Source organism: Stegostoma tigrinum, chromosome 11 (genome assembly GCF_030684315.1).
Source record: "Stegostoma tigrinum isolate sSteTig4 chromosome 11, sSteTig4.hap1, whole genome shotgun sequence".
Classification (NCBI taxonomy): Eukaryota; Metazoa; Chordata; class Chondrichthyes; order Orectolobiformes; family Stegostomatidae; genus Stegostoma; species Stegostoma tigrinum.
Genome location: NC_081364.1, coordinates 60467096 through 60493395, shown reverse-complemented (window position 1 = coordinate 60493395; position 26300 = coordinate 60467096). Strand labels below are relative to the sequence as shown.

The 26300-nt window shown below is 45.7% G+C and overlaps 1 protein-coding gene across 1 annotated transcript in view; it reads right to left on the bottom strand.

Annotated features, from left to right (window-relative positions):
• Positions 1 to 25771, bottom strand: part of grip2b (glutamate receptor interacting protein 2b) — a 538749-nt gene extending 512978 nt beyond the window's left edge. Inside the window, exon 1 of the mRNA XM_059649483.1 lies at positions 25586 to 25771. Coding sequence (XP_059505466.1) covers positions 25586 to 25640 — 55 coding nt within the window. The 5' untranslated portion in view covers positions 25641 to 25771. The remainder of the gene's footprint in view (positions 1 to 25585) is intronic.
• Positions 25772 to 26300: the final 529 nt, after the last annotated feature.

Here is a 26300-nt window from a genome sequence, read left to right as displayed (position 1 = left end):
GTCTGGCCTACATGTGACTCCAGACCCACAGCAATGTGGTTGACTCTTATGGAAAATTAGGGATGGGCAATAAATGCTACACAGCCAGCTACGCCCTCACCCCATTAATGAATAAAGTAAAAGGATCATGTGCCATACCTCGAAGCTAGTGTTTCGTGCTTTATCTTTTGATTTTAATTTTATCGTCACGTGAATTCTGCAGTAAGAATACAACAAAATACAGTGAAAAGCTTTCATTCGGTGCCACTATATGGCGCCATTTTGAACAGTTTAACAATTAAGGATAAAGAAAGAAAGATGCAGCTTAAAGAGGGCCCATCAGTCCTGAGACGGCTCAACGCCATCAACGATGCCTGAACCGCCATCCTTCCGCCAACACCTCCATCGGACCCAACCAACATCAAAGTTGCCAAACCTCAGGTGCCATCTTTGCTGCTCGGCTGATACTCCTCCCATTGGCTGCGCCAGACTGACCAACGTCAGAGTCACATTTCTCGCTCACTGGGCCCGCCTCATCGACGTCGCCATGATGCATTAATGCACCAGCACACCTCCGGCCTTCTGCAATCTCCCTCCATTGAAGGAAGGTGCTGCCTGGTGTGTTCTTCCTGCCAAAGTGGGCTAATTCACATTTTCCTACATTTTGCCTGCCGAATTTTCGCCCACTTACTTAACCCTTTCTTCACAAGCTCAGCTCGATGACCGAAGCAGGGGGTCTCCCGTAACACACCACACAGTTTGGCTTCCAAATGGTGGGTCATGGCCCCCAGCCAAAATCCTGGCATCCGGTTGCCACAGAGTTCCAACTGAGCTGCGAGGGCTCTTTAAATCCTGCACTGTTCTCTTTAAATATCCTAACTGCCCAAATTTTTCGGCCTGATTCCTGGCCACAAAAGCCTTGCGGGATTGGGACAACACAGTGTGGAGCTGGAGGAGCACAGCAGGCCAGGCAGCATCATAGGAAGCAGGAAAGTTAACGTTTCGGGTCAGGGCCCTTCTTTAGGAATGAGGAGGGAGAAGGGGGCTTTGAAATAAATAGAGAGGGGGGCAGTGGGGCTGGGGAAGGTAGGTGGGATGGTGATAGGTCGGGGCTGGGTGTTTTTTTACTTAAACTACCTGAGGTTTAAACAGCTCTCCCTCTGTCACACTTCCAAATTGCTCAGCCCCCCTCTCCTGACTCCGCTCCCCTACAACCCTGACCACCCTCACATCTCCCATCCATCTCTCCTTGCTGCTCTCATGAGACAGGATCTTGGCAACTTGAAAGGACCGACATGGGGTCACAGTGAGAAAAAGCTTTGGAATCTTCCATACACATGCCTCTACAGCTGTCCTACCAAGACGGACGAAAGTGGGGAAGGGTTGGAGGAGGATGGTTGGTCATTTTGTCAAAGGCTGTGGACAGGTTGAGAAATGCAAGAATGGACAGTTTACATTCATCACAAATGCAAACTGCCTCCTGGCAGACTTCACTAAAAGACATTTCAGTTCTGTGGCAGGGCCAGAAACCTGAGGGGAATAATTCAGTGATAATGGGAACTGCAGACGCTGGAGAATCCAAGATAACAAAGTGTGGAGCTGGATGAACACAGCAGGCCAAGCAGCATCTCAGGAGCACAAAAGCTGATGGACTCCCAGGAAAGACAGGCAGGCATTTGGGAAATGACAGTTTTTAAGTGGTGATTGGGAAGAAAATAAGATGGGTGGCATCGTGGTTCAGTGGTTAGCACTGCAGCCTCACAGTGCCAGGGGTCTGGGTTCAATTCCACCCTCGGGTGACTGTCTGTATGGAGCTTGCACATTCTCTCTGTGTCTGTGTGGGCTTCCTCCGGGTGCTCCGGTTTCCTCCCACAGTCCAAAGATGTGCATGTTAGGTGGATTGGCCATGATAAAAATGCCCAAAGGGTTATCAGGGGATGGGTCTAAGGGTGATGTTCTGAGGGTCGGTGTGGACTTGTCGGGCCAAAGGGCCTGTTTCCACTCTGTAGGGATTCTATGATCTCAAGACGCACGTTTATCATTCTGAAGGCTTTGCTCAGAAAAAAGGATTCCAAACTTCTCCTGGTTTTGTTTCTGGGCCAGTCAGCTGCTGTATTATGTAAGTACAGTCACTATATCCCTGTTGCTTGTTGTTTTTTTTATGTGTATCACATTTGTAAATACTGAAGTGGATATTGTATTCATAAATAAATATAACCAATTCATTTTGTCAGGATGCATTGGTCCAGCAGGGGTTATCTGTTCCTGTTTGATGGAAGTCACAGGCATTTTGCCCTGACTTGGGGATAACTGTTAAGCCTATGTAGGAAAAACAGAAATGGTTTGAATAATGTAAATTGCACACGTCCACGAGAATGAGGCAAGCACTGGACGAAAGCCCAAACTCTAACACCCATCTCTAATCAGAAACTTTTCCACAATCAATAAAGACTTGACACAACACAATTCTTCCAGCATTTGATTAATCCTTCTGTAGTTACTCTGCAGCTTAACAGTTTATAAAACAATCTGTATCCAGTTCCAATGATAAATGACTAGTTCCAAAAACCGACCTGCCACAATAGAGTGCTGTCAGGAGATGAACTGGAACAATCTAAATTGCCCGTAGTGTTCAGGGGTGTTTGGGTTTTAGGGGGATGGGTGTGGGTGCGATGCTCCATGAGGCGGTAGGGACTTGTTGGGCCGAAGGGCCTATTTCCACATTATAGGGAATCTAATCTAATCTAATCTAGTCTGACTCCCATCATTGGGTTAACATAAATTCATAATATGTTGGAGCAAAATTAGGCCATTCAACCCATCCAAGTCTGCTCTGCCACTCGGTCATGGCTGATGAGCTCCCCACTCCCATTTCCCTGCCTTCTCCCCACTCTCCTTCAGCACATTACCAATTAGAAATCTGTCTAACTCCTCCTCAAATGTACTCACTGTCCCAGCATCCACCTCACTGTGGGGTAGTGAATTCCACAGTTTCCCCGCAACTCTGTTTTAAAATTACTGCCCCTTATCCTAAGACTATGGCCTCTCGTCCTAGAATGCCCCACAAGAGGAAATATCCACTCCTTGTCTAGTTTATCCATGCGTTTTATCATCTTGAACACCTCAATTTGATCTACCCTCATTCTTCTAAATTCCAGAGAATATAGGCCTAAATAGTTCAATCTCTCTTCATATGACAAACCCCCTCATCTCGGAGATCAATCGAGTGAACCTCCCTTTGAAATGCCTCCGATGCCACTACATCTTTCCTCAAATAAGAGGAACAAAAACTGTGCATAATACTCCAGGTGCAGTCTCACCCATGCCTTGTGTAGTTGCAATAATACTTTCTTGATTTTATATTCTATTCCTTTAGCTTTAAAAGCCAACATTCCATTCGCTTCCTTTATCTGCTGTACCTGCATGCTAGTTTTCTGTGACTCATGAACAAGGACAGCTAGATCCCTCTGCACCAGAGCACCCAAAGTCTCTCCCCATATAGATAGTAGGTCACCTTCCCATTTTTCCAACCAAAATGTCTGAGCTCATACTAATTCACATTAAACTCCATCTTCCACATTTTGGCCCACTCTCCTAACTGTCTATATCCATTTATGCTCCGGTTTCCTCCCACAGTCCAAAGATGTGCAGGCTAGGTGAATTGGCCGTGCTAAATTGCCCGAAGTGTTCAGGGGTGTGCAGATTAGGTGGATTATAGTGGGTTGGGTCTGGGTGGGATACTTTGAGGTTCGGTGTGGACTTGTTGGGCTGAAGGGCCTGTTTCCACACTGTAGGGATTCTATGATCTATGGATGGGGTGGGACAGGCTTTGGAGGGACTGAATGGCCTGCTTCCACACTGTAGGGATTCTATGAAAGTTGAGGTAACTACATGTTGATCGATAGGGCTCCTGGAAAGACAAACTGGGATTTTACATTAATTTACTAAGCAATCTAACAACATTGATTAAGTTATACCCTCGGAGCCAACTATGGATTACCATTCTATAAACATTCACTGGTTGCGATGTAGTTATCAATATCTCCAGGCACCATTTCTTCTAAGCACACTGGTCATTACAGCACCCCTCAAAACCAATTAAAAGCAGTTTCACACTCTCCCCGCCAACTTCAGAAACATTGTGCATGCTGACTGGGTAACTGGTATGTCTCAAGGCTGTTTAATAATCCATTGGGCATCTGATTTCCTCCCTGCCAACTGTAGTTGTGTGTTCTACCTGACCAAAACCTGTTCCCCTTACTGTATCACCCTGTACACTAACTCTTGTCTGGTGGAGCTACAGGTGTGTGACTCTGTTCCTGCAGCCAAAACAATCAGAAGCAACATGTTACAGCACTGGGAGGAGAAAGTAACTCCCCCCATAAACAGCATGGAAGGTCAGAGAGAGAGAGAGAGACAGAGAGAGAGAGAGAGAGAGAGACAGAGACAGAGACAGAGAGAGAGAGAGAGAGAGAGAGAAGGCGCGAGAGAGTTTGGGGAAGCAAGGAGAGAATGAAAGGCGGAGAGACAGGGAGCAGGGAAGGCAAGCTGGTGGAGAGGGAAGAGGGAGAGATGGGGTGAATGGCCTAAAGAGTGTGTGCAAGACACAGACAGAGAGAAAATTAGACAAGGAGGAGACAGGACTGAAAAGAGGAACTGGAAAATGAAAGAGAGGAAGTGAGAGAAATGACAAATCGAAAAGATACAATACATCCAGACACAGGAAAAGATGACAAAAAGTTTCATACAGACCATGGGGACAGTGTGGAAGCTAACTTCAGTGCTCTCCTCTTCTGCAAGTTACACAAGAAAACACTTGTTTTTAAAGAAAGGCATCACCTCCATTAATGAAACATCATGGCTTCAGTTTAAACAAGGGCAAGGAAACTTCTTGCTGGTTATCACGAACTGTCCTTCCTCGGCTGATCAATCAGTATGCTTCCACATTGAACAACAGTGGGAGGAAGCACTGAGGATGGTTAGGGTGGAAAATGTATTCTGTGTGGGGGATTTCAATGTCCTCCTCCAAGAGTGGCTCGGCAGCAGTATGACTGGTCGGATCCTAAAGGACATAGCTGCTAGGCTGGGTCTTCAGGAGGTGGTGAGGGAGCTGACAAGAGGGAAAAATATATTTGGCCTCATCCTCACCAATCTACCGGCTGCAGTTGCATCTGTGCATGACAGTATCGGTAAGAGTGACCATCGCACAGTCCTTCACATTGACAATAACCTCCACTGTGTTATTTACTATTGCTACCACTGTGCTGTATGGGACAGTCTTCAAACAGATCAGCAAATCAGGACTGGGCATCCATGAGGCGCTGTGGGCCATCAGCAGCAGAATTGTACTCCAGCACAATCTGTAACCTCATGGCTCAGCCTATCCCCCACTCAACTATTACCATTAAACCATGGTTCAATGGACAGTGCAGGAGGGCATGATAGGAGCAGCACCAGGACTTACTGAAAATTGTCAACCTGGTGAAGCAGCTAAACAGGACTACTTGCATGCCATACAGCGAAAGCAGCAAGTGATAGACAGAGCTAAGCAATCCCACAACCAACGGATTGGATCTAGGTCCTCCATTCCTGCCACATCCAGTCATGAATGGTGGTGAACAATTAAACAACTCACTGTGGGAGGAGGCTCCACAAATATCCCCATCCTCGATGATGAGGGAGCCCAGCACATCAGTGCAAAAGATAAGGCTCAAGTATTTGGAACAATCTTCAGCCAGAAGTGCCGAGTGAATGATCCAACTCAGCCTCTTTCAGTGGCCCCCAGCATCACAGGTACCAGTCTTCAGCCAATTTGATTCACTCCACATGATATCAAGAAACAATTGGAGACAATGATACTGCGAAGGAAAACTCTTCGCTGGTTGGAGTCATACCTGGCACATAGGAAGATGGCCGTGGCTGTTCGAGGTCAATCATTTCAGCGACAGGACATCTCTGCAGGAGTTCCTCCTGGTAATGTCCTAGGCCCAACCATCTTCAGCTGCTTCATCAATGAACTGTCCTCTAATATAAGGTCAGAAATAGAACATAGAGCAATACAGCGCAGAACAGGCCCTTCGGCCCTTGATGTTGCACTGACCTGTGAACTAATCTAAGCCCATTCCCCTACACTATCCCATCATTGTCCATCTGCTTATCCAAGGACTGTTTAAATGCCCCTAATGTGGCTGAGCTAACTATATGGCAGACAGGGCGTTCCACACCCTTACCACTCTCTGAGTAAAGAACCTGCCTCTGACATCTGTCTTAAATCTATCACCCCTCAATTTGTAGCTATGCCCCCTTGTACAAGCGACGTCATCATCCTCGGAAAAAGACTCTCACTGTCCACCCTATCTAATCCTCTGATCATCTTGTATGTCTCTAATAAGTCCCCTCTTAGCCTTCTTCTCTCCAATGAGAACAGACCCAAGTCCCTCAGCCTTTCTTCGTAAGACCTTCGCTCCTGACCAGGCAACATCCCTGGTAAATCTCCTCTGCACCTTTTCCAATGCTTCCACATTCTTCCTGTAATAGGGATACCAGAACTGCACACAATATTCCAAATGAGGCCGCACTAGTGTTTTGTACAGTTGCAGCATGATATCACGGATCCGGAACTCAATCCCTCTACCAATAAAACCTAACGCCCCTTAAGCCTTCTTACCAGCACTATCAACCTGGGTGGCAACCTTCAGGGATCTATGTACACGGACACCAAGATCCGTCTGCACATCCACACTACCAAGAATCTTTCCAGTGACCCAGTATTCTGCCTTCCTATTATTCTTCCCAAAGTGAATCACCTCATATTTATCCGCATTGAACTCCATTTGCCACTCTTCAGCTCAATTCTGCAGTTTATCCAAGTCTCCCTGCAACCTGCAACATTCTTCCACACTGTCCACCACTCCACCGACTTTAGTGTCATCTGCAAACTTACTATCCCATCCACCTATGCCTGCATCGAAGTCATTTATAAAAATGACAAACAGCAGTGGTCCCAAAACAGATCCTTGAGGCACACCACTAGTAATCGGACTCCAGGATGAATATTTTCCATCAACCACCACTCATTGCCTTCTTACAGAAAGCCAGTTTCTAATCCAAACTGCTAAATCTCCCTCAATCCCGTGCCTCTGTATTTTCTCCAATAGCCTATCATGTGGAACTTTATAAATGGGGATGTTCACTGATGATTGCACCATGTTCAGCATCATTCATGACTCCTCAGGTACTGAAGCAGTCCGTGTTCACATGCAGCAAGAACTGGACAATATCCAGGCTTGGACTTAAAAGAGGCAAGTGGCATTCACACCACACAAATGCCAGGCTATGGCCATCTCAAAAAAGGGACAATCTAACCATCATCCTTTGACATTCAATGGTGTTACCATCGCTGACTCCCCCACTGTCAACATCCTTAGGGCTTCCATTGACTAGAAGATCAGTTGAACTCATTATATAAACATAGAGAATACATCAGCAGGTCAGAGATCAGGAATCTTGTAACAAGTAATTCACCTCCTGACTCCTCAAAGCCTGTCCCACCATCTACAAGGCACAAGTCAGGAGTGTGATGGAATACTCCCCACTTGCCTGGATGGGTGCAGCCCCAACAACACTCAAGAAGCTTGACACCATCCAGGACAAAGCAGCCCGCTTGATTGGCACCACATCCACAAGCATCCACTCTTCCCACCACCAACGCTCAGTAGCAGTGGTGTGTACCGTCTACAAGATGCACTGCAGAAATTCAGCAAAGATCCTCAGACAGCACCTTCCAAACCATGACCTCTACCATCTGGAAGGACATGAGCAGCAGATACATGGGAACACCAACATCTACAAGTTCCCCTCCAAGCCACTCACCATCCTGACATGGAAATATATCATTCTTCCTTCACTGTTGCTGGGTCAAAATCCTGGAATTCCCTTCCTTATGGCAGAGTGGTTCAAACCACAGCAGATGGACTGCAGCGGTTCAAGAAGGCAGCTGACCACCACCTGCTCAAGGGCACCTAGGGGCAGGGAATAAATGCTGGCCAGCCAGCAATGCCCCATGCCACAAATGAGCGCTTATCAAAACAAGTTAATGTATTATGTCAGCAGGAGGTGGTGTATAAAAATGGAGAGGAGTTGGAGGGAGAATGCTATTGGACAACTGTTTGAAACGAACAATATTACAGATCAATGAGTTAGCAGGAGAGAGGGGTGTGACTAATTGGGTAGCTCTTTTCCAGATCTAATTGCAAGACAATGGGCCAAATGGCCTCCTTCTGTTCTGTGCCATTGTACTGTGGCGAGAGGGCAGATTCTTTGATAACCCGTGATGGGATAATTAGTAGGATTTTTAAAGCAGTTTTTGTGCAGAAGCTTCAGATGCACTCAATTTGTTTCGCTAAGCAAGCACCAGCTCACCGCCATCATCTCAAAGGGGGACGAGGGGGGCAACTAGGGACAGGCATTGAAAGCTGGTTCAGCCAGCAATGCCCACGTCCCTCTAGTGAATTAAAATAAATCACCTTCAATAATATCAAATCCATATTGTAACCCCTGACGTTAAAAAAGAAGTCTCTCGCAGATCAAAGAATGAGAGTTTTCCTTTTAAATAGTGACCTTTAAAGAAACCAACACTTGCATTATTTGGATAGCACTTTGAGACTTAACTCAACTCCAGTTATTTGGAACGCAGGATTAACATCAGTTGGTTAAAACAACTGAAAAAAAAGGAATATTTAAAAATAATGCCGTAATGTCACAAAAGGATTATTTGTGCTTAATTACTGTTGAAGTAAGAATTTCACACAGGGAGGCAGGGAGCTAGACAGAACTATGACAATGTCAACCCCACTGTCTGAAAAATCAAGAGATAAACTCCTAAAAACCACAGCATTTGCTATAAACAAACAAGTTGCTATTTTTTCTAAACATAAACTGGTTGACAGTTGCTTTGTAAACTTAATTTAGTGGTTTATTAGACTCTGACAGATCAGAGTTATTTACAAAAACAAATTGAGTGCTTCTGAAGCTGCTGCACAAAAACTGCTTTAAAAATCCTACTAATTATCCCAGCACGCGTTATCAAAGAATCTGCCCTCTCACAACAGCACAATGGCACAGAACAAAAGGAGGCCATTTGGCCCATTGTCTTGTGATTAGATCTGGAAAAGAGCTACCCAATTAGTCACACCCCTCTCTCCTGCTAACTCATTGTTCGTTTCAAACAGTCGTTCAATGCCCTGCTTCCTTCACCTCCTCTCCATTATTATGCTCCAACTCGTAATAAATTAACTTTTTCTTATGATATGTGTGTGTATATACACACACATATACACAAATATTCATTTGTGGGATCTAAGCGTTGCAGGCTGGGCCCAGCATTTATTGCCTGCCCCTAGAGAAGGTGGTGGTGAGCTGCCTTCTAGAACCGCTGCAGCCCTCCTGCTGTGGGTTGACCCACAATGCAATTAGGGAGGAAATTCCAGGATTTTGACTCTGCGGCAGTGAAGGAACGGCAATGTATTTCCACTTCAGATGGTGAGTGGCTTGGAGGGGAATTTGGAAGTGGTAGTGTTCCCATATATCTGCTGCCCTTGTCCTTCTGGATGGGAGTGGTCGTGGGTTTGGAAGGTGCTGTCTGAGGATCTTTGGTGAATTTCTGCAGTGCATCTTGTAGACAGCACACGCTGCTGCTACTGAGCGTCGGTGGTAGAGCGAGTGGATGTTTGTGGATGTGGTGCCAGTCAAGCAGCTGCTTTGTCCTGGGTGGTGTCAAGCTCCTTGAGTGTTGTTGGGGCTGCACCCGTCCAGGCAAGTGGGGAGTATTCCATCACACTCCTGACTTGTGCCTTGTAGATGGCAGACAGGCTTTGGGGAGCCAGGAGGTGAGTTACTCACTGCAGTATTCCTAGCTTCTGGCCTGCTCTTGTAGCCGTTATGTTTATGTCATGAGTTCAGTTGAGTTTCTGGTCAATGGTAGCCCCTAGAAAACTGATAGTGGGGGATTTAGTGATGGTAATACCATTGAATGCTTCAGTTTCTGAGGAGTCATGAACATTGCGCAATCATTGGTGAACATCCCCATTTCTGACCTTATGATGGAGGGAAGGTCATTGATGAAGCAGCTGAAGATGGTCTGGCCTAGGACCCTACCCTGAGGAACTCCTGCAGAGATGTGCTGGAGCTGTGACGACTGACTTTCAACATCTTCCTATCTGCCAGTAATGACTCCAACCAGCAGTGAGATTTCCCCCTGATACCCATTGAATCCAGTTTTGCGAGGGCTCCTTGATGCCAGGCTTGGTCGAATACAGGCTTTATGTCAAGGGCTGTCACTCTCACCTCCCCTCTGGAATTCAGCTCTCTTGTCCGTGTTTGAGCCAAGGCTGGAATGAGGTGAGGAGCTGAGTGGCCCTGACAGAACCCAAACTGGGCATCACTGAGCAGGTTATTGCTGAGCAGGTGCTGCTTGGTAGCACTGTTAGTGACACTTTCCAGCACTTTACTGATGGTTGTGTGTAGAGTGATGGGGTGGTAATTGGCCGGGTTGGTTATGTCCTGCTTTTTATCTACAGGACATAACCGGTCAATTTTCCACATTTTCGGATCAATACCAGTGTTGTAACTGTAATGAAACAGCTTGGCTAGGGATGGCAAGTCTTCAGTACTATTGTCAGAATATTGTCAGGGCCGGTAGGCTTTGCAGTGCCCCCAGCCATTTCTCAATATCATATGGAGTAAATCGAATTGGCTGAAGACTGGTATTTGTAATGCTGGGGACCACTGGAGGAGGCCAAGATGGATCATTCACCCATCAAATCCAGCTGAAGATTGCTGCGAATGCTTCGGCCTTATTTTTTGCGCTGATGTGCTGGGCTCTTCTATCATCGAGGGTGGGGATATTTGTGGAGCCTCCTGCTCCAGTGAGTTGTTTAATTGTCCACCACCATCCACGACTGGATGTGACAGGACTGCAGAGCTTAGATCTGATCCACTGGTTGTGGGATCGCTTAGCTCTGTCTATCATTTGATGCTTTCGCTGTTTAGCGTGCAAGTAGTCCTGTTTGGTGGCTTCATCAGGTTGATACCTCATCCTCAGGTATACCTGGTGCTGCTCCTGGCATGGCCTCCCGCACTCTTCATTGAACCACGGTTGATCCCCTGGCTTGATGGTGACAGTTGAGTGGGGAATATACTGGGCCATGAGGTTACAGACTGTGCTGTAGTACAATTCTGCTGCTGTTGATGGCCTGCAGCACCTCAGGGATGCCCAGATCTGATGCTAGATCTGTTTGAAGTCTGGTATTTCAGCAGAGCTTCCCTTCGGTCAGTTATTCACCCAGGAAAGGCACCATAGATGGGCATATGCTTGTTTGCACCTGAAATCTACAGACAAACCCTTGCCTGTATGTATAATCCCAGTAGAAATCATTAGCAATTCAGCAGCAGCATCTCTGATCTCTTTCTCTCTAATGTTGCTTGGGCAACAAGGCCAACTGGGTATCATGCACAAACGGCCCTGCTATACTCCACAAACTGAGCACAGCACAGGAGAAACAGCCCAGTATTTTCCAGGCTTCAACAATAAAGGTGACAGCCTCACCATCCTGCACCATTTTATGCAGTGCCCTCCATACTTCTGCCAATCCTTCCCCTGCCCACTTCATAGCCCTCTGCACGAGTAGGGTTAAAACTGAACCCTCAGTGTGACATTCCTTCCCATTCCCTGCCCCCAACACACCCCGCCCCCTGCCATCTAAAACCTACACGTTAAGTCCCCAGCTACTCTCAGTGTTTACATAACTGAAGCCTTCAAACGATGTAACATTCTCCTGCTCATCAGCTAATCGCTGATATTTGCTCTCTTCCCAGCCCAGGTTCCTGAAATAAAGCTTCATAATAACGGCAAGGTCATTATACAGGTGAACGAGCAACAGTGCAATGCGACAACAGAACCTTCCAGGGGTGAAATTACACACATTTAATCAGTGCCTACTGGCAGAGGAACACACAAATTATAAATAATAGAAATCTTCCCAAACCCATGTTGCAATGTAGCAGAGTCTGTTAATACAACAGAATCCCAGCTTTATCAAGTTTTTGCATATGGCACTGGGGGTCCCTTTCAGAAAATTCTAAACATTGCACATCCAAAGAAATTATTAAAGGCAAGGAAAATTAGGGAGAAAGGCAAATGGCCTTTTCACAGAAGCACACAACTCAGAGAGAGAGAGACCCTTTGGCCCTTCAAGTCGAGACTGCCAAAACTAAATTGACACTGGTCTCATTTTCCTGCCACTAGCCTTGAAAGCTGTGACACTTCAACTGCTCCTCCGAACACTCCTTCTGGTATGTATCAAAAATGCACCCGCTTGCTGTAAACATTGCTTACTGCCCAGTGCCAGCCTTGGAGCTTGCTGCAGACCATTGTAGCAGGGCAGCAAGGTAATCCTTCTGGTTGCCATCTCACTACGCTGCCTGCCTGAACAGAACCACAGGCAAAACGAGTGCCTCTTTGCAATCCACTACAAAGTCAGCTGCCAGTTGTGAATCGATGCCCCGTTGTTATCACAGTTGCCGCCCGTGGGCACACACTGTGGGCAAACTGGTTGCCACATCTCCTGTGTTACAGCAACTTAGGAGTCTTTCTTTTGCTGTCAAGGAAAGGCGCTACACAAATGCAATCTTCCTTTTCAGTGCATCAGATTTTTCACCAGAGCTTTCGAGCAGCTGCACATCTCAAACGGAAAGTGAGCATTTTTGCTTGAAAAGGAAAGTTTTCCCAGACTACTGGGCAGGGGCATGAATGTGGGACTGATTGGATAGTTTTATCCAAGAGTTAGTCGAGGCATGAAGGGCCGAAAAGCCTTTTGTGCTGTTATTCTCCTCACGTGCATCTGCTTCTCTGCAAACGACAAATGTGTCACAGCATGAAGATACTAAGGAGGAAAAATTCAGCTAGAACAACATTATTCTAAACTAAAACTACTGGCAGAATAATATTTAAACATTTGGATTGGCAATTGAGTTAGAAAAATGGCAACAGACAGAATAGTTGAGAACTCCATTAGTCCTGCAGTATTTTAGATGCTTCGCATGTTATGCACGTTGATCAGGGATGGTGAGACACTGGAGAAACTATAAAAATGCAAGGGAATCATTGAGTATGCTTTATTCATTGAGTGCTTATCTCCACAGTCCCTGGACTAATGATGAGCAATGAAAAACTGAAGTGGACCAGCCATGTGCAAATTCTGTAACAATAAGAGCTGGTCAGAGGGTGGGAAATCTGCACTGAGTAACTGGCCTTCTGACTCCCCAGAGCCTAGCCACCGTCTGCAAGTCACTAGCCAGGAACGTACTCCTTACTTAATCGATGAGTGCAGCTCCATCAACACTCAAGGATATTGACACCATCCGGGCCACTTGAATGGAATCCCAATCGCTAACTTAAACATTGACTCCCTTCACCACTGACACAGTGGCAGAATTAAGTGCCTTCTGCAAGATGCACTGCTGCAACTCACCTAGATTCCTTGGACAGCAAATTCCGAACTCATGGGTTTTACCACCTGGAAAGGCAAATATATCGCCATGTCTCCAAGTAACATCCTTACTCAGAAGTGTATCACTGTTCCTCTGCAGTGACTGGGTCAAAATCTTGGAACTCCTTTCCTAACAGCACAAAGGGTGTAGCTAATATAACACGGACTATAGAGGCTCAAGAGGGTGGCTCCGCACCACCTTCTCAAGGGCAATAAATTGCTGGCCCAAGCAGCAATGCCCATATCCCACCACCCTGCCAAGAGTGTCAACAGCCTCACCCCCCCCATCCCCAAGAGACTGATAAAGGTCGGAATCACTGAATCTGGTTAATGCAGAGGTGGATTCACTCCCGTATCAGGGAAGGAATTCAAGGTTGTTTGGGGGAAAGGCAGGAAAATAGTGTTGGATCACATTAGATCAACCATGAACTTATTGAATGGTGGGAGAGGCTCCAAAGGCCACATGGCCTACTGCGATTTCATGCTTTAAAATAAAGGCTGAAACCACACTCCCACAGATCCACACTCTCTGGTAAACACTGATAAAGTGAAAGTGCGCTGCAAGGCAATTATTTTAAGAGTTGCCAAGGATATTGACATATGCATTCAATTTCATTTACTGGTACACTCTGGAGTGTCACTGCGCAGCGCTTGCCTGTATTCTGCTTCTTCCAGTATCTTGTCATTCTGCAGGTAGATCACAGGCAGACAACTCAAAAAAAGCCTTACGTGGAAGTTCCTTCAAACAGAGGCCAGTCTGAACATGCTGTCACACAACGACAAGGTCCAAAGCAATGTTGTTGGTCTGACAGTAGTATCATTTTGCACACATTTTGGGGTACAGATGTGTAGAGGTTATGTTGTTTGACTAGCAATCCGCAGGCTGGGAAACATGTGTTTCAGTCTCATCACGGCGACCAGGCAATTTGATTTAGGTGAATGAAAACAGTTAATACCAGGAACTGAGAAACTGAAGTCACTGCCTCTGAGCCAAGAAGCTCCACATTCAAGTTCCGCTCCAGGACCTGATGTCCCAGAAAAGGCACATTCCCAACATGACCACATAGGTTGTGTGTCAACACTTACATCTTTCCAATGCACACCAATGGCAGGCAGTGAGAATGTCAGAGATAATGGAGAGAAAACTGAAGCCAATGCCGCAACACTGAACCACAACTCCAGGCCATAATGTCAACTAATAATGGACACTGCTACAGTAACCGGGGCCAGTTTGGTGGGGGCTAGCTGGCTAAGTTGGAAGGACAGGAGGTTCAGATTGATTCCAACGACACAACGTTCAATCCCCTTTCGGGCTGGGGTGGATACAAGCCAGGTTTAGAATCATAGAATCATACAATACAGAAGTGATCTTCACCTATCAATTCTGCCCTGTTTGTTTCCTTGCCCTACCTGTGGTGGAGGTCATCACTTTGTGAGCTTTGAGCGGAAAACTGAACAAGATGGGAAACTGTGAGCAGAGAACCTTCCTGGACAGTTGGAAAAACTCACTTTGTTCACTGATGTCCTTTAGGGAAGGAAATCCCTCCTCACTCTGGCCTTCATGTGATCCTTGACCCACAGCAATTCGAGTGTCTCCTTCCTGGTCAAACCACTCGATTGCATTTAGGAAGCTAGTTCATTCATTAGCTTCTCTAAGGTAATTACAAACAGGTAATATATACCAGCGGCCCACATCCAAAACCAAAAAGGAATAATCAAAAAACAAAAGTCATCGTAAACAGGTAGCTTTCCACCAATTCTCAGCAAAACCAATTTGCCTCCATTCAAAAACAGAAAGACAAATGAATATGCACTGTGACACTCTGAGGCCAGTTCAAAGAAAGAACAAAGAACAAAGAAAATTACAGTATAGAGAAAGGCCCTTCAGCCCTCCAAGCCTGCAAAGACATGCTGCCCATCACAACTAAAACGCCCTACCCTTCCAGGGACCATATCCCTCTATTCCCATCCTCTTTGTCAAGATGCCCTTTAAAAGTCACAATCGCATCTGTTTCCCCAACCTCCCCTGGCAGCAAGTTCCAGGCACCCACCATCATCTGTGTAAAAAAAACTTGCTTCGTATATCACCTTTAAACCTTGCCTCTCACACCTTAAACCCATGGCCCCTAGTAACTGACTCTTTCACTCTGGGAAAAAGCTTCTGACTGTCCAGTCTAGATCCCAACATGAGACAGAGATGGCATGTTCCATGGCTCCCATGCTTCGGTTTAAGAGGTAGTAGGCAGAGATTCAGATACAGGTACACAATGAGAAGTGAAGGACGCGCCACTTCTGCAGTTCCAAAACTGGCTGTGCCTAACTAACCCCAGCACCCTCAACCTGTCTGAATACACAAACTGCAAAATCTCAACGTGACTGGATACCCCAACCCTAAAACCTTGACATTGACTGCATCTCTAAACTATGGCAACTGACCAAATTCGTACACCAACCTTAATGCCCCAAGACTGAGCAAGTTCACCAAACCCGATCCCATCCTCAAGACCAAAGCCCCCTACCCACTCTAGACTGACTGATTATGCCAACCATGACTCCTTAAATACCCCAAACCTGACACAGCGTAACTGACTGAGTAAACAGACCACAACCTTCTAAGAATGGCTCACCTTCCCAAATTCAAGACCTCAAGCTTAAGAACCTGAAGCTTTACAATTCCACAAACCTCGTGTTGGGATATAGACTGTTTTTAGTCATGATTGCAGCAAAGGCTATTTTTGCAGGCAAGCTTTATATTCGCTGTAAGTCACAGCCTATCATTTTGCCACAACAGTGAGCAAAGTAGTGAGTTCATGGTTAGAGCTGCATTCCACACCACTGTTGTAAGCAAACTGTATCAGCCACGCTCTTTATAGTGAACAAATCTATTAATCAGATCACCTTGTAAACAGAATTACTTACGGGGGAATGAAAACAAACCAGATAAGTCATTAAGTGCCATAATGCAGCATGAGAAGTCTTGACACAAGGAGTAACCAAGTATGTAGCAGGACGACACGTCTTGAAATCTCTTTCAGATGTTTGCAATCTTGTTGCCCACCAGAAGTAGTGTTCACCTAATTCCTGCACTGACTGTTTGAAGTTACAGATCATCAAGAGAGGTGCTGATGGGGACCGTAAAAATGATCATCAGGATTTGGCCATTCGACTCAATGCAACATGAAATTGACAGAGTCTATTTACAAATGTTTGAAATGCCCTTAATGTAATTGATTTTTTGATTCAAGGCAAGCAGCCTTAGTCTCATAGCTAAGACTGTAGGAGCTGCCATTTTGATGTCTCAAGGAGGGACAGTTTTTCTGGTCTAAATAGTCAAGATCTCTTCCATTTAAAGTGCAGGGTAAATATTGCCATTTTTGTCACATACTGACAGTTTGTGAAACTGATAAGATTTACTAGCAAATGTCTTCAGGAGATCAGAGGCAAATAGAGACAGAGGGACAAGTGGTTACATAACTCAAGGGTCTCTCCATTCTGCATCGGGTATGGGTTAAAGCAAGGAAGTAAACCGCTGTTAACTGCTACAGTGAGCACAGCGAGTAAATCTTTGCCACTTATCGTTCCACATTACACATTGACCAACTCAACTAACCAAGCCCTGGTGAACTAACTGGATAAACATACCCTGGGGCCACAACACTGGTAACATTCACAAACCCTTCAATCCTGAGCTGAACCAATACTGTCCACTCCTCATGATTAAGTGTTTGCTTTCTTAATGCACTAAAAAATCTTCGAATTGTCAAATTACTTAAAAACAGAGAGGTCACAGCAACAAGAAAGCATGTTAACTCACAGCATAGGAAAACTGAACCATCGGCTAAGGAACAACTCGAATAACGCAGCATGGATAGCGACGAGATAACCATGACCGAGTGCACATGCCCAAGGATCCTAAAGCTTATCCTAAATGTACAAATTCTGTGAGCCTTCGTTGTTCCTCAAAGTTTTCAGTGTTTCCATGAGAACAAAGAACAGTACAACAAGGAACAGGCCGTTCAGCCTATCAAACCTGTGCCTATAGCCAATTCTTAGTTAGAACCACTACATCCTGCCCATGTGCAGTATCTATCCCTCCTTTCACCTCTTGTTCAAGTGTCTATCAAGATACCCTTTAACCACTGCTAACATGTCTGTCTTCACCATCTCCACTGGCGTGCATTCTAGGTCCTACACCACCCACTGTGTGAAAAGTTCTCCCCGTACTTCTCCCCAAACATAACCTCTCTCGCCTTGAACCCTCTTGTAACCCCATCTGGTCGCTCCCCCCCTCCCCCCCACCCGCCCAAGCTATCGTTTTTCCAGCGCAAACAAGCCGAGTTTATCCAACCCCTCCTCATAACTACTACCCTCCAGACCAGGTAACATCCTGGTAAATCTTCTCTGCACCTTCTCCAAAGCATCCATGCCCTTCTGGTAGTGTGGTGACCGGAACTGCATAGATAAGGCCTAAAACTGGTTAAACAAATCGGTTTATGAGATGTTAATCAAGTCTGGGTTGACGTAAATAATTTCATTCACAGCCACGTTCACTGTCTTCAATCATAACTACTCTTTTGCCGTCATTCTTGCATTGCTCATTTCAGCTGCCTCCCTCCACATCTGTTGGAAGGGATCACAACAGAAGTCCATCATGAAAACATTACATCCACACATTACTGTGGGAATATGAACAGTCAGTTCATGATGGGTAGGTCACACAGTTACATATTTTATTTCAAACTGGGCACGAATTTAACTCTGGGGGATGGATGCAATACAAAGCAAGAAGGCATGAGGTTTAAAATGTAATGAACTCTAACACCATTCAGTGCAACACATACAGCACAGAAATAGACACGGTGCTTCAAGCAGACCATGCTGACCATAATCCCAAACCAAACCAGTCCCACCTGCCTTCTCCTGGCCCATATCCCTCATAACCTTTCTTATTCATGTACTTATCCAAATGTCTTTTAAATGTTGTAACTGTACCTGCATCCACCACTTCCTCTGGAAGTTCATTCCACACACAAACCACTCCCTGTGTAAAAAGAAATTGCCCCTCATGTCTTCTTTAAATCTTTCTCCTCTGAACCTTAAAAATGTGTCCCCTAGTCTTGAAAGCCCCCACCTTAGGGTAAAGACACCTGCCATTTACCTTATCTATACCCCTCATGATTTTATAAACGCATATGAGGTCACCCCTCAACCTCCTACACTACAGTGAAAGAAGTGCCAGCCTCTCCTTATAGCTCAAACCTTTCATCCCCAGCAAGATCCTGGTAAAAAACCAGAATGACTGAGGATGCTGTAAATCAGGAACAAAAACAGAAGTTGCTGGAAAAGCTCAGCAGCTCTGGCAGCATCTATGAAGGAAAAAATAAATCAAGGTTCACATTTCAAGTCTGGTGACTGAGGAAGGGTGTTTTTCCAGCAACTTCTGTTCAACATCCTGGTAAATCTCTTCTGAACCTTCTCCAGCTTAATAATATCCTTCTCGTAACAGGGATACCAGAGCTGCAAACAGTACTACAGAATGTAGTACCAAGGTCCTTTACAACCTCAGCATAAAGTCCTGACTGCTGTACTCAAAGGTCTGAGCAATGAAGGTAAGCATGCTAAATGCCTTCTTAACCACCCTGTCTACCTGTTAGGCAAATTCCAATGAATTATCTACCTGAACTCCTAGGTCCCTCTGTTCTACACCCAATACAAAATTAGAATCAGCATTTATATTTTGAAAAACAAGAAACTGAATGTGGAAGACCAACGAAAACATCGAGGGATTCAGGTAAATAAATAGTTCAAAGCTGTGTCATGGGTCAGCAAAGCTATTACAAACACTAACAAAGCACTGGGATTCACTTCCCAGGGGAATAGCACTCAAAAGTAGTGAGGTTATATTAAACTTGCAGAAAATTTCAATCACGTTGCAGTTGGGAGTGGTGTGTACCATTCTAGTCTCCGTGCTAAAACAAAGTGGAAAAAGAGCACAGAAAGTTTACGAGAACAGTCCCACAGCTGAGAAAGACTGACAGGCGGGACCTCTTTCCTACAGAAGGAAGAAGGCTCAGTTACAACATTTAAAAAACATTTGGACAAATGCAGGCAAGTGGGTCTAGTTCAGTTTGGGTAACTTGGTCAGCATGGACGAGTTGGACTGAATGGTCTGTTCCTGTGCTGTATGGCTATATGAATGCACTCACTGATAGACTTTTAAAATTTATGAATGGACTAGGCAGGGTAGATGTAGAAGGATGCTTACCCCTCATGGGAGAATCCAAAACAAGGGGGCAAAACATACCAGTTAGTCAGCAACCAGTAGGAAGATCACGAGAAATCACAATACTGAGCGAGTGTAGGTTGCCATCAAAGTGATTGTGGGAATTGGAAAAATAACTTTGATGCTTTCGGAAGAAAATTGGATGACTACTTGAAAGAAAAAGGAATAAAAATGTGTGTGGAAATGCTGACATAAACTGGACAGGAGGGCTGGTAAAGGGACCGCTTGGGGGCCGCTTTGCAGAACACCTCCGCTCAGTTCGCAACAAACAACTGCACCTCCCAGTCGCAAACCATTTCCACTCCCCCTCCCATTCTCTAGATGACATGTCCATCATGGGCCTCCTGCACTGCCACAATGATGCCACCCAAAGGTTGCAGGAACAGCAACTCATATTCCGCCTGGGAACCCTGCAGCCATATGGTATCAATGTGGACTTCACCAGTTTCAAAATCTCCCCTTCCCCTACTGCATCCCTAAACCAGCCCAGTTCATCCCCTCCCCCCACTGCACCACACAACCAGCCCAGCTCTTCCCCCCCACCCACTGCATCCCAAAACCAGTCCAACCTGTCTCTGCCTCCCTAACCGGTTCTTCCTCTCACCCATCCCTTCCTCCCACCCCAAGCCGCACCCCCAGCCACCTACTAACCTCATCCCACCTCCTTGACCTGTCCGTCTTCCCTGGACTGACCTATCCCCTCCCTACCTCCCCACCTATACTCGCTCCACCTATCTTCTTTACTCTCCATCTTCGGTCCGCCTCCCCCTCTCTCCCTATTTATTCCAGTTCCCTCTCCCCATCCCCCTCTCTGATGAAGGATCTAGGCCCGAAAAGTCAGCTTTTGTGCTCCTGAGATGCTGCTTGGCCTGCTGTGTTCATCCAGCCTCACATTTTATTATCCAGGAGGGCTGGTAACTCGGGCGGAGTACAGCACAGACAAGTTGGGCTGAGCGGTCTGCTGCTGTGCTTTATGTTCTTTGCGATATCAATGAATCAGAAAGGGATGCTGCCTGGAGACGCGAACTCTGCCCTGACACAAATTAATTGCCAAAAGAAAATCCATTATAAATTTTTAATTAGCAAGTTGTTGATATAAGGAGCACAATAAAAATGGCCTGATTACCAACAACTCTAATTAAAAAATAAGACAAGGGAAATCAGTGGGGAGTTGGTTCTCTTTGAATTCTTGCTCTCAGCTCTCCGTTAGTACAGAAGATAGTTCAGAAGGGAATTCTTCTGGTCTCAGTGAACATCAGTGAAAACATGTTATCTTGGCATTCATTTATCACGGGACCTTGCTATGCAACAAGTGACTTCATCTCAATGGGCATAAATTGTTTGGGGATGTCCTGGAAAAATCAGGCCACAGGATAAATGAATGCTTTACGTACTCCCTGCAGCACTGCTCATGATTAGCTTACGGCTAACTTTGTAATGGTTAAATGTTGACCACCCCACCCCTTTGACATCATTGCTCAAAATAGGCAAATACAATTCGTCACAAGTTCTGATTTAATTCACAAGCTGGCAAATTTCAAACTCCTAATGACTTAAGTCTTCCTTCTTTCATGAAAATAACTGCTTTGATACGTGACCAGCAAGACGGCATTTATTTCCCAATCACGGCTGCTGCAAGGTGCCTGCAACACTTGGAGCTGATCAGGAACAAAGAAAACACATCCACTCATAAGAGCAACTTTCATGCCTTCAGAACTTCACAAAAAAAGTGTTTCTCGACTAACTGATTATTTTCTGAGGAGTTTTTTTTTAATGCGTCTATAGAGCAGGACTGGAGACTCGGGCTTGCGGAGCAGTAAATCAAAACTGTCCATTAAGAAATACAAATGAGATGGATTTCTTTCAGAAAATGAATATTTGGGGATACGGTGTTTAAGGAAGTTGAGACAAAGCATGCATTACTTGGGAGGAACATGTGCCCTGGGGCATACACGTCCCAAAGCTCTTCAACATTGGGGCCTTCCTCACCTCATGTAGTAGACTAACTACTGATAGATGAATTGATTAGCATGATCAGTTGACAAGTACATTATAGTGTCGAGTGACTACCAGGATGATCCTAGACAAAGTGGATGGGTTTGTCTCCTAGAATCTCTATGTCTCTAACCACAGCGGCTGTTCTGTAGGCGAATGCAGCAGGCAATTTGTGAACGAGTAGCCAATGGATAAATGATGGGTTAACATCTATGTGGTGGCAGTGGTTAAGGTGTAAGTGGTTCCCGGTATACAAGGAGAGAACTCAATCGCTCTTTGAGCAGCAGCCTGGGGTCTTTTAAGTTCATGTGCACAGGAAGACAAAACCTCAGTTAACATTTGACCCAAAATACATGCACATCAAACCAAGCCTCCTGGTCAGCCTAAGCGCTTCGCTGAGTGTGATTACTTGCTGAACTCTTGGATTGGGGCTTAAACAATAATGCAATGTTTCAGCAGTAAAATTGGGCTGACCGAACCAGGCTGACACAAATATATGTGCTGGGCGTTAGAAGTCAGTTAAAATGGTGCTCAAAACGGGCGCAGTGTGAGAGAGGTGTGTCCTGCTGCGTGGAACTCTATCCCTTCAACTCAAGTCTGACGGCTGTTAAATAAACACGGTACAATCAGGGTAATGGAATGTGAGGCTGGATGAACACAGCAGGCCCAGCAGCATCTCAGGAGCACAAAAGCTGACGTTTCGGGCCTAGACCCCACAATCAGGGTTTAATTTCTTGTCAGGCCACAACTGCTTTTGTTTCTTAAACGTGTGCCTTAGCTAAGGTTATTCTGAAGTGAACGGTATCACACTCCTCTGCCTTTGTTACTCAGTTCACTGAGACTGTAGATATTCTGGGTCCTTTGTTGAATGTCAACCTTTTACTTATTATGCACTTCTTTGAAGTGTTGACAGAAGAAATTTACACACAATGCTTCTGGTGTGACAGGCCAGCTATGCACTATAAATACGAGAGGGTATTAAGTATTCTCAATTTTTTTTATAGTTGTTGTATATTCGAAGTATTTCTTTTAGCCTCCTGGAAACATATATTGGGTATCTCAGCTTCCCTCCTTTGCTGCCGTGAAGTGATATGTTCCCACAGAGCCCATCTCCACATCACAGCCCTTCTATCATTACAAACAGGCACTGAATTTCCAGTTGTCAGATGAGAATTGATCAAAATGAAAACTGATGTATTGAGAATCATAAGGTTGAGACCCATCATTCCCATGGCTCTCAGCTCAGTTTTCCACCTTAGGCCCATGAAGAACCAATAAATTAAACTTTAAGGAGTGGACTTACCTTAAAAATATCCCATTAGCCTAGATCCTATTGTGATCCTGGACAGTTCACACTTTTTTGAGGGAGAGGGTGGATGGTATCATTCACTGAAGGCCTTGGTGAAGCCCATGTCTTTCAGTGGAGAGGCCATCAGCAAGAAAGGCGAGGAGGTCCTCACTTTGACACCCTGATCTCCTTGAAGGGTAGAACAGAGTCATTGGGCCAAATGGCCTGTTTCTGCTCCCATTACCTTCAGGTCTGATAGAGAGGGTGGGAGAGGCATTCTTTGAGAGGCATGTTAAGCAAAGCCCATTCTTCAGTATCTGCCTCTTAGTTCTTCATGAGCCTGAGATGGGAAACTCAGCTCAGAGCCAGTCTCAAGTCCACCTCCCTGCCTTTTCCCCACTACCCTTGATTCCTCACTGATTAAAAATCTTGAACATACTTAACGACCCAGCCTCGATTTTCCAAATTGTGAATTTATAAATAAAATGTAAAAGTGCATTATAGAGAAGTTTAAGTTGACTAACAGAAAGATTAGTTCCTTTAAAGACAGTTCTGAAATGGAGTTGCCTCATTACACCCAAAGTTGCATGCTTGATGTTAATTTCATGTCAATCAGGTTTCCACTGGCAATTCCAATGGTTCTACAATGGCAGAAGCACTTTGGAAAGTGACCTTCCCCACTGAAACCTGCTGGCAGCCACTTGAAGCTTTAATATAATCCTTCAGTGTATAGCCTGCACTTTGCAATATCCAGTCTGCTGCACTCAGCTCTTTGCAACGGAAGGCCAGCACATTTCAGGTAAAGCAAAGAGTGCCTTTCACTGAGCTGACCATCCTCTGGCTGCGACTCGTGTTCATCTCAGTGTATACCCCTGGGAACAGCCAAGAGAGCATGGCATCTGCACTGTGAAGCTGTGCAGAGCTGATGAGCATGAACCTTGACAAAAAACACTGCATCTCTTTCCAGATCAGCTCTCCAAAGACAGCTTGCACAAATGGGCAATGGTCCCTTCCCCACCACAGCAATGCAGAAGGAGCAAGGCTCCTATAATGTCAGAAAACCCACAAAAACGTTATCTGCCAAGCACCATGGTACTTCAAAGTCCAACCGACTGGAGCATTCCATGGCTTTAAGGCCAGACCATGCGCTTCCCAAAACTGGGGTCTACTATAGCCCCCGCATCTGATAACACCTGGCCCTTGCTTACCAAATGAGTGCAGCATGGCCTGATGTAACTGCACACTGCATTATTTAAACAAGAAAAAAAACAGGAACGCCACTCAATCTCAAGCATTGCCCCCATCCAGTCTGAGCTCATCCCAGAGAACACTATGCACAGCGCTGATGGCCAGTGCGCAGTCACATTGCAAGGTTTCACACCCGGTTTCCCCTACCCCGAGGGTGCATTCTGCAGAAATGGGGGATGGCAGGGATGAGATGATGACTCAGGAGAGTGTGAATGATGTGAGTGGGGGCTTGGGGGTTAATCCAATAGCAACTTGCCAGAGCGACCACCGATGTAAAATTCTGCATCATTCCTCCCTAATCCCAGCAAATCTGGTCACATTTCAGAGGAAGACAAAGACTGGGTTTACAGATTCCTTCAGAACAGATGGAATTGTTGACTGTGGATTTCTTAACAGCTTAAAGTGACATACACGTCAATCAGCGGGACAGAGAACGCTGCTGTGGCAATGATTAACCCTCAGGGCTTGTCCTTAACATCAGACAGACCTAATGGGCATTTTGCACTCTGTAGGATTTGAACTGGGTACGAATTGCATCTCGGTGCAAACAAGCAAGACAGAGCATCCTAGAACAGCAGCTCCATTCCCTTTCCACATCTCCCGGGCAGTCCAGTTGCAACTTGAATGTGACTGACCCGAACTAACTCCACAAATCTCCGGGCGATATCCCCTCCTCTCTCTCTCTCTCTAGTTGTTATTTCAAAGGAAGACGTTTGGTTTTAAATCAGGTTAATGCAGGGTCCTTTTCTAAGCAAAAAAACTCTATTCAGCATTGTGTCCAGGCACCAAACAACCCCGTTAGACGCACACGTGTCTATAATATTGTAACATAAACAGAATCCCATCACACTGCAGCCTGCTCATCATAAATACAGCATTCTGGAATCAACAATACATATTTACTGTTATTTGCACATTTTAAAACAGCCTAGTAAATGCCAAGGGTCATTATTTCACAATGATCAAGGGTTAAAAAAAACAAACGTACAATCTACACTTTTTAAATGAACCCTCTGATCAACTCAATACATACACACACACGCACACACACAAATATGTGTGTGTGTGCACAGCAAGATGTAACAACGGAGCTCAAGCGGATAGCGGGGAATCCACCACCCACTTCAACCCGGCAAAGATGCACACGCTCTCGGCTCCGGGTTCAGAGTTGCCCGCACAAAAAAAAAAGCAGTCTCATCCATCCATCCATCCATCCCTCTGCACCTTCAGGACGAGAATCCCTACCATCATCGTGCAGTTTCTGCAGACATGAAGTGAAGCTCTTCCTCCAGCCCGGCATCTCGGCTGGGAGCGGGAAGGGGGGGGGGCGGCGGGGGAGGCTGCCGGATCCGGCAGATGTCGAGCTCAGTGTAAGAGGAGCAAAAGGAGCGGCTCTTCTCTGCGCACTTGTGCTCAGGCTCCACGGTTTGGCTGTACCGTCCTCCGACCGAAGAGCCTGGGCTCTCTACACCCACTCTCTGCGATAACGATTGCACTTGGTCAGCACTGAGACAGAGAGAGGTGCCCCCCCAACCAACCTTCTAACACCTCCCCTCTCTCTTCCTCCCTCCACAGTGAGCAGGAGCCTCACCTGTGGGGATGGGGGGAGTAGGTAAGGGCCCTGACTAACATAAACAGCAGCCCCCAACCTCAAACCACAGCAGAGCCTCCGACATGCAAACAGAACTCCAGCTGCAAGTGGTCACATTTGCAGGAGACCCTCAATGAACCTCTGTCACTGCCTTTTTAAACCCTCGATTGTTTCCCCGAGATAAATCTGCTCCAGGTAGTATTAATCTGAGCAGTTGAATATGATACCAACACTTCCGAAATTTGGAACAACACATAGACGATGGCAGTAGTTTAGAAGGGGATTTACCTATTGACAAAATAGGATTTTTTTTTAACAAGATAAACGCAGAATTAAAAGATTCCAATATTGTTAGGTCATATTGTGAAA